A 19,674-nucleotide genomic window follows, 5' to 3' on the forward strand; every position below is an offset into this window, starting at 1 on the left:
GAGGAAGGTGGCGGACGGCTCCCTGCCACAGATGTTGTCGGGGGAGTTTGTGGTCCCACCGGCTCCAGTGCGGCCAGGCTGCCGACCGCCTGAACACCCATGGGGTGTCGGAGGGCCAGGGGCGGCGGTCCCCCACTTTGGGAATGATGTCCCCCGCCAGGGGCTGCCATGGCGCACGACCGCCCTTCCCGTCGCGCCGGATGGGGCGGTGGCTTCCGCGGACGACGCAGCGGCGGCCGGGGCAATGTGGGAGCCGCGGGGCGCGGCGCTGCGGGCGGCGGCGCTGCTGCTCGGGGCCGGCGCCTGCTACTGCCTGTGGCGGCTGGCGGCGGGCGGGCGGCGGGGGCGGCGAGCAGCGGCCGCGCGGGGCCGGCCGGCAGGTGAGGGGCAGGTGAGAGGCAGGGCAGGGCCGGGCAGGGCCGGCCGGCAGGTGAGGGGCAGGGCCGGGCAGGGCAAGGCAGGGCAAGGCAGGGCCGGGCCGGGCAGGGCAGGGCAGGGCCGGCTTCACCTCCGGTGCGCGGCGGGGCCGGGGGAGGCTCCGCGGGGCCCGGGCGGTTCCCAGCCCGCGGCTCGGGGCCCGGAGGTGGCTCTGCGCCCCGAGACCGGCGGTGCCACAGTCCTGCGTTCCGGCCCTCCACAGCCAGGCGGCGATTTGGAGCACTCTGGAGCATGGTTTATTTACGTCTGATCAGTGTGTTTTCTTATGTTACTGCAGTTTTTTGTGTTCCCCCTATAATTCAAAGATAAGTGGAGTGTTTAGACGAGGATGAAAAACTATTTTGAAGTGAGCTCTTGAATCATCATAATTAACTTCTCAGAAGTCATCTCCAGTAAGCTATGACTAGTCCAGCAGCCACAGATCGGGTCTCATGGCCCTTCAGCTCGCTAAGTAATTCTGCCTCCAACCTGGTTGAAAATGGTCTTTATAACATTTGTTGCCCTTTTAGAAAGGTCAGGTACTCCATAACATTATCCTGACTCAGAAGCAGCCTTCCTCCGTTGTTTTGAGTGATGCCATTGATTAGCAGAGTTCCTAACGTCGTGGCTGTTACTTTGTCGTGGGACCTCAGCATACTAACAAAGCGTCATTATTATAATTTCTGGAAGTAGTAGTCTGTAAACTGGAAGTTTTGTTTCCTACAGTGCTCAGACAGATTTGCACATTTCATTTTGAGGACACAATAACACCCCAAACTATGTTTGGTGAATATTCCTAATAATTTTGTAGAGGAAATTTGCTATTGGTTAACCAGGAAGTAATGCACCTCAACCTCTAATTGTGTGTTCCTTTTATTCTCCACCTTCAAAAGAGGTAATTAGAGGACTCAGAAAAAGGATGGAAATCTTCATGTCATAAAACAGTCTTTTTACCATAACATGGTGATTGGGCACAACATTTAGAACAATACAACTGAGAGCTAAATTTCAGCTTTGAAAAAAACATTAAGTAGCAACTAAGTGAAATGTCTCAAATTTAGTATCAAGTATTTAATTTCTAAACCTTGACAGACAGCAGTCCTCCAGTGTCAACCCATACCATGGATGTGGATGCTCTACAGAAACTTATTCATTTGCTCCAGGCCACAGATGATCCATTAATTCAAGAGCAAGCTTTAATCACTCTCAGCAACAGTGCTGCCTTCTCTGTAAATCAAGTGAGTATTGTTCTTTAGAAAACAACAGTGTCCAATGCCAGCCAGTCTGGCAGAGGAGAGCTGCTGTTCTGCTAAAGAGTGACACAGGACTTTAAGCTAGGACCACTTGTGCTCTAAAATCCATTTAATTTCTTGCCTTAATTTCTGCTGGCCCAAATAATACAATTCACCAGCTTCACAGAATGTATTGAATTATAATGTTTGGACCACTTAAAGTCCGTACAGAGTCATATACTTCAAAAGTGCTGTAAATGTATCTTCTGTTGCTTACAATTATGTAATGTTAATGAAAGGCTTAAATACTAGGTTAAATACTTTCTGGTTCAGATCTAAAGTTTAGTGCGATATTTTTTGCCACTCACAAAGTTGTGTGCTGTTTGCACATTAGCAATCTTACAACAATCGAGGCATCTCCAAATCATTTGGACATAGAATGCAGAAAAACTTTGAGCTGGACGCCAATTTTCATGCCTTTTTAACAGTTTAACCTCCAAGGTCCCACCTTTTTTGCTACTTACGACGGCTGTCTGTTCTGGCTTCTCAAAATGGCTTTCTTAATATAAATCTCTTAGAACAGAATGCAACTGAAACATAAAGCTCACTGGTCCATTTTCTTTTTTTTTAAGCAGTATTTTTTTTTTAAAGACAGTTACAGTCTAAGTGAGAAAGATAAAACAGTAATAAAAACAAGTGTAATGGAAAAAATTTCATAACCTCTAATAATATGAAGCTACATCTTGAAATTCTGTCCTGTTCAGGCAGGACTTTTAGGTACTGCAATCTGTCTCAGTTGTTCTATTAACTCATTATCAAGTAATTTCCTTCTATTCTTTATAATGTAAAATGCTTTAAGTATGCTTTGCAGACCAGATTTTAAAAGCAAAGGTGATGTGCCATTGTCAAATAACAGCAACTAATACTTTTCTTCCTAAGCAGGACCCTTCTTAGTTTCAGTAAAGCAATAAAGCAGTATCTGCTAACACTCTTTTTAAAGAGAGCAGTCAATTCTGAATTCTTCATTCACATACTTCATTTTTGTCAATATGGAGATGTTGAGGGAATGCTTCAGCATTTAAATTAAATTTTTTAAAATCCTATTAAACATCTTCTATATTTCAGGATGTAATCCGAAATTTGGATGGTCTTTCTGTTATTGGAGGGATGCTCTCCAACTGCGTTCCCAAAGTTAAAGAAAAAGCACTAAATGCACTTAATAATTTGAGTATGAATATTAAAAATCAGGAAGAGATACAGGTAAGATTCTTAATGGGAAAAACCAAAGTAACCAAGGCAAAGACATAGTATAGGTCCTTCAGCATATTTGTTAAATACAAGCCAGGATGCCAAAATGGTTTGATGATAGACATACAAGTCAGCAGATCTGGATGACTGAAAGGATAGCTTAGAAATGCATTGCTTCACTGGCATTTACTTTTAAAATAAAAGACAGGAACCTATGCAGTTTACGTTCAGCATTCACAAAATACTATTAAACAGAGATTGTGCTGCTAAGATTATAGCAAAATTATGTGAGGTAAGATGATTTCCAAACACGCCTAGAATATCACCAGCGGCTGTTTAAGAATGGATTGCAGATTGAACTTGCCAGGACTCCTTAGGTGAGGATGAAGAAAAAAGTAATTGAGCCCCTTGTATGAGACCAATTTTTCAGGTGATACTTCCATCTTAAAAGGAAACTCTGTATAAATTATAAAAAGTTCCTCTGGTAAATACAGTACATGCTATGGATATGAAAGGACTAAACATCAAGAAAAAAAGAAATTGATTAATCAATAGATCAAGAAGTGTCCAAGTGGTGAGCTGAGGCAGATTTGAAGACTTTTACTAGTTTGTTTCAGTGGCTTAATAAAAAGGTAGTGTGACTGCATGTGGTAGTTTGCAGCTTCTTTAGCAACAGGCAATTTTTATTAAGTAGTGCTTGTCAGTATTTGTCTAGGTGTATAAGTACAAAATAAATCCTTTGGTAAGGGTAAATTATTTTTTTCCTCAGTTAGGATTTCAAGATTTGTTGTATACTGTCGTCCAGAAGAAAAATTGGTAAAAATAGTAGTTAATGTCAGTTGTCATTGCTGTTCCTACAGTGTGCTCCAGAAAATGTGCCATGTGTTTGGGAGAAAGGGTTTCATTTCAAAGCTTGTCCTTAGCTTGTTCTCAGTGTTTAAGATGTTAGTTACTTATAAGTTATTTTTAAAGCAACTCCTTAAAGCAGCTGTGTCACTTCTGAGATGGACACAAAGCAATTTAAGTTTTCAGAACAAGGTATGTTTCAGGAAGATTAGTGAGCATAATATTGTATGGTCTGCTTCTCTCTTGCCACTAGAATGTTTGAAATATTCAAAACGAAAACATACTTGTTTCTAAGAGCCTTTGCCATTCAGCCAGCAATGTTCAGGAAGTATTTTTGTTACTGTAGCTAGGCCATTGATACTATTTGTGACAGAAAATATGCTTTTATTAAAAACTATTCTCTCTTTATTTCCTCCCCTTTCCCCAGGTATTTATTACACAAGTTTGTAGGACTGTTGAGTCAGCTCCCCTGAACTCTGATGTGCAGCTGGCTGGACTCAGGCTGTTGACAAATATGTCTGTTACCAGTGACTACCACCAAAAGATGATAAACTCAATTCCGTGCTTTCTTCATTTGCTTTCAGAAGGAACTGAAAGGACACAGGTACTGTGTAGTGTTATTTTTACAAGCCATTTATGAAGTTGCTTTGCTTGCGTTGTTTTTTAACGTTTTGGTAAAATGGTTTACACTGTGCTAAGAAAAACCAAATATTCATTAATGATAACAGATTTTATGCACTAAAATATGGATCTATATTAGTCTCACAACATAAACTCAAAAATGGGGGGGGAAGGGAATTTTGGTAGTGGAACCATCAGGCTACAGCCCTGCACTGCGATTGCTCTGTGCCTTTGCCATAGCAACTCCAGAATTCTCTTCTACTCTAAACATTGCAACTGCATCACAGCGCAAGGAGAACCTGCATGGGAAAGGCTTCACTGATACATGAATCTCTGTAGGGACCCATGCCCAAGCAGTGGTCCTAAGTTATGGATTTTAGTTCCGTTATGCTTATCACACTTCTAGCAACCTTAGTGACTGCAAGTGGAAATTGTGCTTATTTGTGACTTACTGTAATACTGAAATGAGCTTCAGTTAGGGACCAAACTCAGCTTTTATTCAAGATACTGTGGTACCATCAGTGTATGTGGTTGCTTTCAGACCAAAACCAGTTTTCCAAAACCACATTTCAACTAAACGTAACACAGCTATTGTACTTCAGTACAGGAAGTAATATGGCCTTTTTCTAAAGACTAGCATCACAAGGTCCAAGAAAGCACAAAGGTGTATTTGTATATGCTTTAGATAATTTTAAATGCAGTACTTAACCACCTTCTATTTTGGAAATAGTCTGCATTTGGCCTACTGGGATTCATTTATGGTTCTTGCCTTATTTTAAGTCAATCTGAATTTGCTTCTAACATGTCTGTACCTTGGTTTTCCCTATGCCAAATTGCTCAAGATATTGGTTAACCCATTTTGCCTTTTTCTCCCCAAGTCAACTTTGACGTTATTGATACCCATTACAACTTTACTTACTGTTTTGGAGCTTTTAATGAACTTGAACATTCCTCACTTCAGATTCAAGTTTTGAAAGTACTTGTGAACTTATCTGCAAACCCAGCCATGACAGTACATCTTCTCAGAGCTCAAGTAAGGTTCTTGCTGCTTCATTTTATTTTTAGCATATATTCATGTGTACCAGTTAAAATATTGCATGCACTAGAAAAATTTTAATGTATTTGAAATATATGTGCAATTCCAGAATAAATTCTAGACACTGCTTGGTTAAAATCAGTAGCTAAGTGCACATTATTTCACAGGTGGGGCTTTATTCCAGAGGGTAGTGTAATACAGATACTGTATTTTGAGAAGGAGAGGCATGGGACCTGTGCACTTGGAGACATTGCTTGTACTTCCTGTGTACCATTCCAAATAATCAATGATAACTTGCAGAAGCCTGTTCTAACCTTCCCTTTCCACCAAAGATGTAATACCATGAACTTCAGCTTGTATTATGTAAAAGGAACCCAAAACTTCATTTCCAGACACAGTCAGTATATGGACTGAAAATCACCAAATAGAACTGGTACTGTAAGTGATCCTCCTCAACTGCTATTTCTATAGCCAACATACTGGACCAAACCCAACCAAATTTCACTGGAATCCCCACTCCTTTATTCAAATGCAGCAATAAAACTGTTGCCTCAAAGTGCTCTAAGTGACCCTTCCCTGTGCATTTACTTATTTCTTCATGGAGAAATTTGTGTGACATTTGCTGTGTTTGCCTTGGCACACAGGTTTCTTTCAGTTTCAATTCCTCACAAAGTCGGGGGCTGGAATGGTGCTGCATCCTCATCCCCCTCCCCAAAGTTGCTTTCTTAAAATGTTAGTTACTTATAACTGATATAAGTTAAAATGCAATGGGTTTCAGTGAGCTATTTGCCACAAGCAAAGCTAGTCTAGATAATGCTGTCTTTTCATTATTCAAACAAGGTTAGCATTGCTAAATATTCAGTTCTCTGTTTAGTGTACCATTTTTTCATTTATCAATTATACTAACAAAAACATTCAGGGCAAAATCAACGTGACTGAGAAGGAAAGCATACCCCCTCTTCCAAATGGGAATTTTCCAGACAGCCACATTTTGGAGATTGAAAATACAAAGCATTTATTAGCCCATTGATGCACAGGCCAGTCTTTTCTAAAGAGAAAATGTGCACACTGTGCAAGTTTCTGACAGGAGTTCAGAGCATGCTGGGATTTCATACAATTTCTTGTTTAGATGGCTTAGGTGCATTTTTTTCCATTTTCTGAAGTGTGATTTAGTTACACATACTTACTGCTGGTGGTTAAGTATGGACTATTTCTTCAATATCCTAGGTGCCATCAATGGTGTTGCTTTTTGACAGCTGTGTAAACAGAGATATTCTGGTTCGAGCCCTGGTATTTGCAGCAAACTTGAAAAAGAACATGAATGATGAAGAAGGCATCGTGATTGAGGAATACAATGAAGACTCAGTTTTCTTCACACTCTGCAGGGACTCTGCCCCATTCGCTCAGAGACTGGCATCTTTGCTGCATCACCCTGACACAGAAGTGAAAGAACAAGTTGTGAGAATATTAACACAATAGTGTTGTTTTCTTAAAACAGACTGACCTGATGAAAATATCTAATCTTGGTACTGCTATGCTAAAAAAGTCTGCAGCAAGTAAACAATACAACAATGATGGAGGAAAAAAAAGCCCTAAATACTGTCATTTTAATAGGCACAAATTATTTACTACAAAAGAGAATGCTGTGTATTTAATACAGAGAGCATAACATATTTTTTACAAGCAAGAGAAAAGCAATAGTTTAATTATTACTGATAAACCACTGCACAGTTGCTACATTTGTGCAATGGGGGCAAACCGTTTAAAACATGAAAGCATTTATATGTAAAATGAACATTTTAAATGGATGAGTGAAGTGAATGAAAATATCCTTCGCAATGTCAAAGACCTTTTTTTACTTTAAGTATTGACAGCTGTTAAATAAATACCTCATTAGGATTGTGCAATAAAGATTTAGCAATCGGAGATTAGGCATTTATATTTTATTAGTCTACCTATGAAAATGGTACATCTGAATCTTACAAAATAATATCAAATAAAAACAATACCGGACTATCATTGGCTTCCTACAGAATCAGTATCTTCAATAAAAGCTGCATACTAAAGTCACCAAACCTAGGTTTTTTCATTGTACCTCTATGGAATTTATTCTTAAACTCCATTTTTGTATGCTTAGGCTTAGTATATCCACTCCATTTAGCCAAACTGCAGTGCAATTAACCACAACTGTGAAAGGTTTCTACATTTGAACAAAAATTGAAAGGATTTTATATTGGTTTAAAATTGTCACTTTAGGGAAAGCAGACATATTTTTAAAAAGTATTTTATTAGGAGTCAAGGATTATCTGCAACTGCAATTCAGCATTCTCATTCTTATTAAAAAAAAAAAAAGAAGTCTACAGGAGCAGTATCATACACTTTTTTACAAAAGCTTCCAATTCTGTAGCAGCCCTTGGGCTTCTTTCCATGGATATCTTTACTCCTTTTTTTTCTGCAACTGGAGCATCACTGGAATGAGTGCTTCTGCAGAATTAGCCCCTGTAAAGTTTTAGTCAGCAACCCAGCATTAATTCAAAATGAAGCGGAATCCATACAAACACAATTGTAAAAGAACCTGAACAGAGTTTCACTGATGAAAAGAAAACATACTGGAAAATACTTCTAGAACCTAATTACTAAAAAACTTCCACTACAGAGAAACTAAGAAAGGTGTCAGATGTAAAGGCTAGGAAAGTTTTCCACTTTGTTCTGTTTTTAAGAGAACTGTATCACCTAAACTCTGCTCTTAAGAAAACATTACTATCTTCTCTTTCTGTAATGCAATAGCACCTTGTTTTCAGAAGGTCACTTTGCAAATAGCTAAAACTGCAAGAAAAATATGACCTTGAAACTGTGGCACACCCATGCCCTGATCAATACAGGGGTAAAGCTACACGTATCTAAAATATCCACTTAGGTAGTTTTAACTCACCAGGAATACAGTTAAGGCAGAAATAGAAGTTGGCATGATTCCCAGTCAGAAACTTGACAATTGCTGCATTGAAAGTGAACTTCCTTTTCTCCTTCCCACTGCTCCTAAAACACTGTACAGTTTGTAATAAGCAAGTTACATTGCAATCACTTAACGTTTTGCAACTTTTTGTAGATTTAATGTTTTCTCCTACTGAATTTGACTAAGAAAAATAAAGACTAGGCCAGACACTAAGAATTTACCCACTGCTCTCCTGACAAGACATTAAGACCAGTCTGTTCTAGTTATAGCTGATACATGGTTTCTTAAGCTCAACAACAGAGATATCTAGATGTCCCTTTCTGTGTTCTCCAACCTAAAAATAATTTTTTCAAGTACCATCTTTTTGATAGAGTTGATCTCTTATCCATTGTTTTGACAGCTGACAGAAACAAGTAATCTTTTCTAAAAATACATGAAAACTTACTACAGCATTGTCTCAGTTTTCGTTTTCTGGTCTATAAAGAGCTATTTTTAAATGTTTTCTTCATAGAACAATGCTGTTGAGATGTTTGAAATCATACAAGACTTTCCAGTGTGCCTTTTTGCAAAGATGTCTCATTTTTATCACCCACCTCACACCCTTGGTGGAATCTTATCATCACTAAGCAAAATGTAACGGTCACCATTCTAGGAACAAATGTTGAGAATTAGCAGATCCAAAGCAACACGTGTCATTACTGACATTTAGTTTCTGATCCATGTAACTCAGTATATCTCTGCTCTGTGGATGCTTAGCTAGGTGTTCTGTATTTTAGTTTCACTCTTTCTGAAGTAAATAATTTTACAGAATAACCTATTGATGTTTATAAAAACAGGAAAACAACCCATAACAAAACCAACCTTAATCTTAAACTTGTCCTTCAAAGTACTCAAAACTTCCTGCAGCGTGGTGTCCTCCACAAAATTACAAACAGGTAATATACATTGTATCACCCCAAGTAGTTATTGAATCTGTTGTGTAAATACAAGAGACTTCATCTGAAACACCCCCAACACTGAAAAACAAGGTAGTTTTAATCCAGCTTTGATAACTGTCTATAGTTAAAAGATTATTTTAGTTGTTGGCCATGAAATCTTATGAACTGGTTTTAATTAGTTGCCAGAAGTTCATGCCTTTAAATAATATATCTTTTTTTATATATATTTATCTTTGTGGGATATGAAAATAAAATATACAGCAAGAGCAAAAAAAAAACAAACCCAAACCAGGCCACATATCCTATAGACCAAAAGAAATCAAAAACAAAAAAAACAAAACATGATTTGCCAATGAAATTATGCAAGAGAATAACAACCCTTTTTATTGGCAACAATAGGCTTTAATTCTGTAAATTAGCAAGACAATTTGATACAGACACATTTGGCCAAGTTTTATAACACTGAACAATGTTGTAATCTTGATTCGACTTTAAAATTATAGGGAAGCTATTAGAAAAAATACCACAGCCCTTACTTAAGACTTTCTACTGGGAAAAAAAAAAATGGTTCTTAGAAAAAAGCTGAGTTAATGCAAGGACAAGTGACATTAAGAGGTTTTTCCCCTTCATGTGCTGCAATTCAGACTAACTTAATTCAGACTAACATTCAGACTAACTTAAAAACATAGACAAAACAATAAAAGTGTGCAGATATTCTGGCCAGCAGTTAGTTTTACACATCCATGATGCAATATTAAATTATCTCTTTCTTTAAAAGGCACATTTCTTTGATGTAAAATTCAGCTTTTGTGGTTCATTAATACATGAAAACGAAGAGTGAAACAATTTTACTATGCTTGTGCTTTAACAACATTAGCTGTATTGGAAGACTTCACCCCACAAAACATACAGTGAAGCTGTAATGAAGCTTGTACATCAAGGTACAGGGCATAACCTGAAGACTAACAAGTGGGAGATGACAGTCTAACAATGAATAATTCAAGTCAGCCATTAATCCTAAGAATATGTTCTGTGCTGAAGTTATTATTGCTGCTGCAGGTAAGATGAAGAGTTTAAAAATAATTTTTTTAATCAGTGGTGTACATCAGAGCAAGTTATTCCCAGACAACACTTAATATATAAACCACTTTTAGATCACCTAATTATAAACAATGTAACTAGTTAAAATTTGTCATGAAATTGGTATGCAAGCTTTAGTTCTGAAACTGACAAACTTGGCATTTAGAAATCCAATTCAATCTCAAAAATCTATTGTGTACATTATGTTAGTATTGTGACATTAATTGCTAGATCAAATCAAACAGGGCTTACAAGGAACTGACACTGTTTCAGTTTTCAAATCGGTCATTTGTATTCAAATTCCGTGATTCTCCATGGCGTAAGAGAAAGAAGTCATCTTTTTTCAAGCCATATCTTTCAAGAGCTTCATTCAATTTAACCGGAGGATCCAAGTAATACTGAAAAAAATGAGAATAATATGAGGGAAAATATACCACTGCAACATTTTTTGAAGGGAAAAAAAATATCTCTAAACAACGGGGGGAGGAGGAGGATATTTGTCAAATTAAAATGTTTGGATTCATTTGAAGTCTTTGAACGATAAGAACAGTGATTTGCAGCTGCAGAGTAACTAGCAAGGCTCAACTTGTCAGCCCCAGCTCAGCCGCCTTAAGGCAGCAATGGATCCCCCGGAGGAAGCGCTGGCCGCCAGCAGCCGGCGCTTTCTTTCCCTCGCTCTGCAAACCCGCGCTGGCAGCGCTCCTGTCCGAGCGCTCCTCTCAGCTTACCGCGGTGTATTGTTACATTTCCGAAAGGCATCGTCAAGGAGTAACCATCTAAATACACAGTAACATTTCTACTGCGGGCACTAGAAACACTGTTTATTGAAACATTGCGGACAGGAAATGTTCTATCCATGCATCACACCCTATGTTCCCTCCGTGCATAGACAGGACGGAACAATTGACAGATCAGGTGATCACACTATCAGGAATGAATGATGAGATAAAGTGGTGCAACTAATGCAAAAACAAAGTTGAAAAACAGCTACCAGGCAATATCAAAGCAAATGTTCCTATTCATTGCACTTTCAGTTGCTGTGAATGTATCTGGGTAACCTTCTTATTAGAACTGTGGACTTGGGGGAGGGGTGCAGAGGGAAATAAAACATTTTAAAAACCATCAAAAACTCAGAATAACTGATTTATTTCATATCCTTACTGGTTTTAACTTTGAATCAACTATTAAAAATACTGTTTATATATTTAGTGGACAGACATAATAAATACTGTATTGACCCACAGGCATGCAGTTCTTACTATCTCCAAGTGATGCACCACTCTGTTTTTATTACTGCATAACACTACATAATACTGCATGTGTCCTCATCTGTTATGTTCCTCAGCATTTGGATATCAGAAATCCTCCACATTTGCTTCAATAACTCTGTACTTTCTTAACTATGGAAATATTTTGTGTAATTGGTTATGAAAAGCTAAGCATTGTTTTGAACAGCAGTATATAGAGTAATAAGATTTCACTAATACAAAGTTCACATTTTAAGTTTACATTTACAGATATGCAAGTTAAATCGCACAAGCAAAGCTTCACTAATGACTATCTAGTCCTTGGAAATCTGAACTCATGTTTAGTTTTGCAATTTACCTCATTTGCTAAAGCAAAGGTCCCCCAGTGAATTGCTACAGACTTCTTTGCTTGAACATCAATATGGATTCTTACTGCTTCTTCAGGATCCACGTGCTGGTATTTCATAAACCACCTACCAAAACAAAGAGGCACTTTTTTGTGTCACCTAATCCAATGCAAGATTTCTCCTTTACTGCCATTGCAAAGTACAAAAAGAAATATGTGCTCACCTAATAAAAAAAATCATAAGCATGTACACCTGGACAACATACAGAACACTCAAAACTCAAGATCAAGAAACTAATGTACACAAACATATCCATCAAACAGCAGTTCATTTATTGTACTCTCTTTTTGAAGGATTTTTTCTTATCTCTAGTTTCAATAGGTTAAGGACATATTACTGGTGCCTTGAGGCATTAGGGCTGAAACTTCAAAGCAGTCCCTGAAAAAATTTTGGGGCTAGCAGTACACACCAAGAAGTGTGTGCTTCTGAGATAGCCCAAGGGAACAGGCAAAACGGAAGAGAAAACTTGGCAATTTTTGAAAGATACTGATTTTTTACCACGCTATTTAGATTCCCATCTTCTTTTGTCAGCCCATATATGTTTTCTTTATAAGTGTGTATGAGTACTATTGTCTAAATGTTTCCTCCAAAAGGAGAAAAGTTATCTCTCGTGAGCAAACAGATTTTTCATACTCTATAAGTAAGAATTTCATACTCTTTGTCTACAGGTAAGTTGTAAAACCAAAGTAAACACTGAAGGAAGAGAAAAAGAGCAAATGACACACACTGGAATGGGCTGGATTAAATTGCACTGTTTCAGAAAAAAAGGCACAGAGTAATAATTCCAGATTTTTACTCAACATGTTTAAAGGAAGAAAGACTGCTGATTCATCCTTGCTTAAGTCTGAAGAAAAAACTCTCCAAAAACATCAAACATACACATACTTTTTAATAAAGTACACCTACAGCTTTAACTTCTGGGTGTATTTTTTGTCATCAGTACATAATTTCATTTATGTATATTGCCCAAACTCTGATTTTCCTACCTTGGTTCATAGGCTCCAATGGGGATGGCTGCAAGATCAAAAGGTCCAAATCTTTTACCTATTTGTTCAAAAGCAAAACAATATCCAGTATCTCCTGCAAAGAAAAACCTATTCCAAGGTCCCAAGACAGACCAGCTGCCCCAGAGAACCTTGTTATCATCTGTCACAGTCCTTTTACACCAATGCTGGGAAGGGGTGAAGACAAAAGTTACCGCATCATGACCAGGGACACAGTTCTCCTCCCACCAATCCAGTTCGATCACATTCTCACAACCACATCTCTGCATCCACTGCAGGAGCCCCAGGGGCACAAACCAGCGCAGCTCGCTCCCGAAGCGCTGGTTCAGGCTGGCCACGCTGTTGTAGTCCAGGTGATCGTAGTGCGTGTGGCTGATCAGCACCGCGTCTATCTTGGGCAGCTGCGCCACCGTGCACGGAGGCCCTCGGAAGCGCTTAGGACCCAAGAGCTGAACAGGGGAGGCTCTCTGGCTGAAAATGGGGTCAGTAAGAAATACGAGTTCATCCATTTCCACCATAACTGTGGCATGTCCCAGCCATGTGACTCGCATACCAGCTCCTGTCTTCCCAGCATCTTCTGGTGTTTGAACAAAGTAAGGTTGTAACACTGGGAGTTCTTTGTCGAGTTCCTGGCAAAAAAGAACACAATATGCATGAGAGATTTCAGAATGTACTTGGCCGTGGAACAAAAACTGCATACAAGGCACAGATCCATACAGTCAAGACTTGGACTTTGTTTATGCTTTTATGCAGAGAACTGCAGCACCCACCAGACGCCTTTTTCATGTCCATTTTCCCAGCTGCTTCATCCTAATTTGATTTTAGGTTTTTGCAACATTTACACTTCCCTGTCGAGAAAGAGAAGAGAGTATCCCTTCAGGCCAGCAGACCTGATAGAGTCTGGAGGCATTGCAATGAAAGCACTGCAAGGCAGTAACAGCATCCCAGGAAGGGATTCCTCCACCTGAAAAAGAATATGTATACACACACACAGATTGTTATTTAACAAATACTCAAGTTTAGCTTATGCTACTAAATGATGCAATCTAATAAATCCTAGCACAAGTAAGTCATAGATGAAAGAAAATGCCACACTCCCCAGTCATGCTCCACAAAAGTTCTGCTAGCTTTTATCAGGCCCCCTCTATATCCATCCTCATTACATCTAGAAGTAGCACACAAAGGTTAACTTCACTTGGATAATGTTACCTATTCTGCCTTCCCATCCTGCCAAGAATTTAATGACATTCATAAAAACAAAGTAATTTTTAAGATAAACCTTAAAGTACTTAGATATGCTTGGTTATGAAAAGGTTCCCCCACCTCCTCTCTTACTCCAGCGTGACAAGTTTTGCAGTCCCTACTTGAGTACGACAGGTCAGAAAACTGATCTGGCTGAGCACTAATCCAGAGGTAAAAAATACACAGTTCTCATTTTGGTTGGCTCCAATTTGACTCTGTGTGTATCCTCAAGCTGGCACAAAGGTGGCCATGGCTGTACATTACCTACTGAAACTCACTGCCCAACCACCACTCATTCTCTCATTTTGAACCAGAGTTATGCTCTTCACTGCAGTTTGGTTGAAGTGCTAATGCAGAAGTTTTATATGCAATAAATAATAGCTTTCCTATTAAAAAAGAAACAAACAACAAAAAACCAAAAAAAAACCCCACAACCAAAGAGTCTTATTAGAATCCTGACCATGTCTAGCTCAGCCACAATGTGGCTAAGGCTCTCCTCCCAAACACTTATGGTTGGAACTCTTCACTTTGCTTTTAAAGAATTTTCATGTGCTACGGCAGCTTCTAGGCTCCTGACACTCCTCTCCCTCATAATCACAAATGTCCCAGCACTTCTGGTTCCAAGTCAAGTTCTGCCTGACATGGCTGCAGCTCTCATTCTCTCAGCCTCGTACAGATTAGCACTTTCAGTGAGTTTATACAGAGCTGATCTTGTGCTCCTTTAAAAGCCCAGCTGACGTTGTGACAGTTTAGGACTCCAGGAGTTGCCTTGCTAAACCAGTCCTGACAGCTTCAGGGAAGTTACTTTCTCCACAATATTTTATTGATTTGGAAGGCATATGTTGGGAAAAACAAAGCATGCACATCTCCATTCCCCTGCAATTCTGCTGTAAATAATAAAATATTAATGAAATTGCTTTTTCTGAGAGCTAATGGACAAGACATGTTTACTGAACAAGTTTCATTACTGTCTCCAGGAATGAGAAATAGATAACCTCCTATAAAGCTGAATGTAAGGTCAATACAATTCAATCCCCTAATTCATATAAGAAAAGCAGGAATCTTAGACTGAGATAAATGGCTGCTTCACCAAGAAAGAAGCCATCATTTTCTTATCTCTATTTCATTCTAAGTACATGGGAACAACATTGGCCACAGAAATCTGAACCACAGAAGTGTTATACTGTGATATTTCAATTTTAAATAAAAGAAAGATACACAAAACTAACATCATACTCAAAAATGGAAATTAGGACAAACGAACAAATTACATATGGTTAAGTCAACAAATCAGATTATATCAAAGAAATAAAACTCAGATATGGAACTTAATGAATAAGTTCATAATGCAATTTAGGTCAGTTAGTACATTTTTTATGGAAAATGTTCTTTTTAAGTAGCTGGTTTTAGAGATAGACTCCAAATTTTCTCAGAACTAAATTAATTCACTTATTTTTGCTGAGGCAGACTGATATTTTAGCTATTGCTGAGCAGTGCTTACACAGCATCTCAGCCAGCTGGCTGGGGCACACAAGAAGCTGGGACAGACACAGTTGGGACAGCTGACCCAAATCCATCAGAGAGATATCCCATATCATATGATATTGCACCCAGCAGTAATATCTGGGGTAAGAAGGAGGAGGTGGGGGACATTCAGGGTGAATGGTTTTTACCTTTCCAAGTACTGCTACATGGGATGCAGCCCTGCCTTCCTGGGGATGGCTGAATACCATGCAAAGACAATAAATTTCTTAGTTGGCTTTTGCACGCATTTTTTGCTTTACCTATTGAACTGTCTTTATCTCAAATCACAAGTTATCTGATTTTTCCCCTTTCAATTCCACTGGGGTGCAAACAGTGGCGGGGGGGTAGAAGTAAGCAGCAGACTGGGACTTGGTTGCCTAAAGCCACAACACATCTGCACTACTAATAAAGGCTTTACAATGATGTCGCTGGGTCTGATGCTATCAAGTATTTAGAATAGCTGATTTAAAGGTAGAACTAATCAGTATAAAAGGCATTTGTAAAAGTCATACAGACAGGAAGATTGACAGAGAAGAGCATAGTCCAAACAACTGCTATCCTGATCTATTTAAATGAAATCCTGTGAACAAAAGTTCAAGACAAACCAAGAGCACAAAGGCAGTGCAACTTGTGGATCTCCAGGTTTGTGATACACAGGCCTCTGATCCAAAGCAATGATTCCACAGAGGATGTGATTAGAAATCAAGCATGTTGCTGAGCTATCATGGTAAATCACATCAAAACATTACTTCTGCATGTGCATGTGATTTATGCTTGGGGTTGTTTGGTTTTGGTTTGGTTTTTTTTTAGTATTTTACAAAAGCACACCAAAATACCTTTTTAATAGAAATAAGAAATACTAATAAGATTTCAAACTAAAACACAAGTTCTATTAGCAGTATACTTCACATGAAATACCTAAAACTCGTACAACAGGATAAAGAAATATAATGAATAAAATATGTATCTTATTGAACTTTTATCCTGCTATAATACATTTTGTTCTGTCAGACTAACCAGAAACATATTAAAACTAGAAGAATTATAACATATTTTTGAAATACAGTAATTATGTCAAATGAGCTACCAACAGAAGTAAAATGTGCTCAATGCTGTCTTATTTTCATTACTCATGTAATACAAAAAATTCCTCCTGCTGTGTCCCTTCCCCCTCCCTGTTCTTCTTTCCCTTCTAATGCAAAGCAAGAAAAAACACATGACAGGCTTTGCTAAGACTAGCTGATTAGCTTGGGATTTTTGGTGCTTAGTGTATACTGGAATACCACAGGATTTATAGAAATGAGAACAATCTAAACTGCTGATCCAACAACTAATAATTAAAGATCCTCCAACAGCTCTGAACAAAGTTATTAATAAAGCCTGTAATGAAAATACAAGAAGTCCATGCATCCTGGATGCAGGCTCATTCTGAAGGCATGATTATAATACATATAGCTTTTTCACAGTGAAGCACAAGCATATATCCTGGATAATATACTAATTTTTACATATGTAAAGCACTTGGTACAGATAAACTGAACCTGCCCAGCACAGCAGGGCATCACTAGGCTCACTCAATGTGGCAACTGAAGCAGGAGTCTGCTCAAAGGACGTGACATCTAGCAGCGAAAAATAAAGTATGGAGCCCTTAGTTTGAATTTTAAACAAGCTCAGATGCACTTCACAGGCTGATGCAGGGGTGGAAGAAAACTGGTTGAAATAAGCATCAAATGGCTGAGGACTCCAGAAGTGCATTTCATTGAGCCCTAAGTTTTTCTGTTTCTGATTTACTTCACCAAACTCGTGAATAATTGCAGATGCCTAACTAAAAGATTTCCTATGCAAAAAATAAAGTTAGCCCATGATTAATCCAAACTGGGTCAGAGAGATGGCTTTTTGGCTTTTCAACTGGTGCCCTGTAGATTTCTTTGTGATCATCCTTTACTGTAGGGACAAGCTGTAAATTAAAGGGGAGTGCTGCAGTTCTGCATTCCATCAGAGTGCTGTATGCTCTGCACTCCACAGTACACCTCAGCATTGCCTTTGAGGAACTTCAGTCACTACCCAGGTTTCTGACTGGCACTGTTCTACACAGACCAAGGAGGGCAGACGGCCAAAGGCAACTGAAAACGTACAGGTGTGCATTTCATGGAGATGTGGCCAGCACACTGTCTAGAAAGCTGTACACACTGATACATGTTGTTGATACCACAAGGAAGACACCAAATTTTAAAAAGTAAATTGCTGAAAGGGATCCCAAGACTGACACAAGTTTGCTGTTTGCCTAAGTCAAATTATTTTTTATTATTATTATATTACAGCCAAGATTATTTGTTCCTTAAACATCCCCAAACCTCTGACCATCATGCGTTAATGCTTAACGTGGCTTTCTTGTCCACAGAACTGATAGCATTCCTTCCTTCGCAGGTAGTTCAGGTAAGACAAAATGGAAAGCTCTTTACTAAATACTGGCTGTGAGATTTATAGATTGTGCATACCTTCCTGCATGCTTACAGGCATTATTAACACCTGCTTGTTAACAAATACTGTCCTTGGTTTGTGCACCCTTCCGCACAGCTTTTCTGAAGTATATTCAACACATCAGAAATGCACTGAGAAGTGATTCTGTCAAAACTTAGTCATCTTCATACCTCCTGTGACCATAAAGATAACCCATGGCTTTCCAGCACCCATTACTCTTCATGGGAAAGAAGCTTCTCCTGTCTCCTTCCTTACATACAATACCTGACTAAAGCATTTCACCAAGAACAAATAACAGCGTTAGCCAGTAAACTGGCACTGCACTTTAAGTGTTTCAGTACAAATACTTGCGCAGGTTAGTTTTAACATATGCAATTTTTTCTGTGTACTGAAACATAAAAAAAGGATTTGTAAGTATTTTCATAAGTGACAAACTATTACATTTTCATGCAAGAGATGCAACGTATGCATTAAATTGCCATCTGGAAAAAAAGGCAAAATTAAAAAAAATTGATATGTCATGAAAGAAGCTATTTCATGCAACACAAATTAAGTTAATAGTATGCTTCATAAGACGATACCTATTAAAAATGAATGGCTGTTACTGGTTTATAACTAAGGGGGCCAATTTTTTTGTTTTTATAACTGAGCTGTATAAATTAAAGTGTGGGGAACTAAAAAGTAGATAAAAATTAAAGAGGTATAAAGTATTAACCCACCTTTTGAAAATAATAAAATGTCAATAAAATCAGAAAAGTAAGGCTTGGAAAAGTCTCCAGAAGATGCCTAATGAGTATTAAAAACGGTCCTATTTTATTGATTAGAACAGAGGCAAAAGCAGTTTTAATCACAAAAGTAAAACATGGAAGTATTCACCTGCTTGGAGCGTGGCACATTGCTGTTATTTTTTTCCATGAAGGACCATTTCAAAATGTTGGGTAAGGTTGGTGATTTCCATGTTGGCCACGGGTTGACAAATCTCCCATCTTTGCCTCTCTTTGATTTAGTTACATCCTCTTCTAATCTGTAGTCCAGCCTGAAGCTTTTTCTGAAGGTCCTGGAAGAATCGGAATTGCCTCCGGAACCTCGACCCGAATTCTGACGTTTCTTCACTGCTTCTTTAGGGTACTGGTTACAGGCACTTGAAGGCTGTTCTTGGTCTGTGTTCTTATCCATACCTTTTTCAGGAGAGCTAAATCAAATTTTAAATTAATCAATATTTTCTTGGTCTAGCATCAACATTCATAAGACTGAATGTTCTCACACACATCAGGAACAAGCCCGCCTTTCCTGTTTTATGATCTACTGTATTTTTTTAATCAACAAAATATGCTTTTAAAACAGTTGCTATTGCACAAAAGACTTCAAAAACATGCTGTGACAAGCAGACATGAGGGC

The 19,674-nt window shown here is 38.5% G+C and overlaps 2 protein-coding genes across 8 annotated transcripts in view; one reads left to right on the top strand and one right to left on the bottom strand.

Moving 5' to 3' along the window:
* ARMC10 (armadillo repeat containing 10) lies at positions 1-9,573 on the top strand. The gene is made up of 6 exons (XM_030263756.4): positions 1-380; positions 1,510-1,655; positions 2,775-2,909; positions 4,171-4,347; positions 5,326-5,397; positions 6,628-9,573. The coding sequence occupies exons 1-6, from the start codon at positions 32-34 to the stop codon at positions 6,877-6,879; spliced, it is 1,131 nt and encodes a 376-aa protein (XP_030119616.4). The 5' UTR covers positions 1-31; the 3' UTR covers positions 6,880-9,573.
* Positions 6,390-19,674, bottom strand: part of NAPEPLD (N-acyl phosphatidylethanolamine phospholipase D) — a 24,682-nt gene continuing 11,397 nt past the window's right edge. For 2 of the 7 annotated variants that reach the window (XM_002188122.7, XM_012568883.5), the window contains exons 2-5: positions 19,153-19,468; positions 13,012-13,658; positions 11,977-12,091; positions 9,672-10,769 (exon numbers count right to left, since the gene is read on the bottom strand). In XM_002188122.7, coding sequence (XP_002188158.5) covers positions 10,641-10,769; positions 11,977-12,091; positions 13,012-13,658; positions 19,153-19,468 — 1,207 coding nt within the window. In that variant the 3' untranslated portion in view covers positions 9,672-10,640. Of the gene's footprint in view, positions 6,833-8,332; positions 9,326-9,671; positions 10,770-11,976; positions 12,092-13,011; positions 13,659-19,152; positions 19,469-19,674 lie in introns of those variants that run through there. The other 5 variants (XR_012052169.1, XR_003958338.4, XR_003958334.4 and 2 more) reach the window with 5 other exon arrangements.

This window comes from Taeniopygia guttata, chromosome 1A, assembly GCF_048771995.1.
Source record: "Taeniopygia guttata chromosome 1A, bTaeGut7.mat, whole genome shotgun sequence".
NCBI classification, from domain to species: domain Eukaryota; kingdom Metazoa; phylum Chordata; class Aves; order Passeriformes; family Estrildidae; genus Taeniopygia; species Taeniopygia guttata.

Excerpts from the sequence above, each read along its gene's own strand:
- ARMC10 (XM_030263756.4), top strand. The coding sequence starts at position 32 with ATGTTGTCGGGGGAGTTTGTGGTCCCACCGGCTCCAGTGCGGCCAGGC. Across the intron at positions 1,656-2,774 it reads CTGCCTTCTCTGTAAATCAA|GATGTAATCCGAAATTTGGA; the intron begins GTGAGTATTGTT and ends TCTATATTTCAG. Across the intron at positions 5,398-6,627 it reads TACATCTTCTCAGAGCTCAA|GTGCCATCAATGGTGTTGCT; the intron begins GTAAGGTTCTTG and ends TCAATATCCTAG.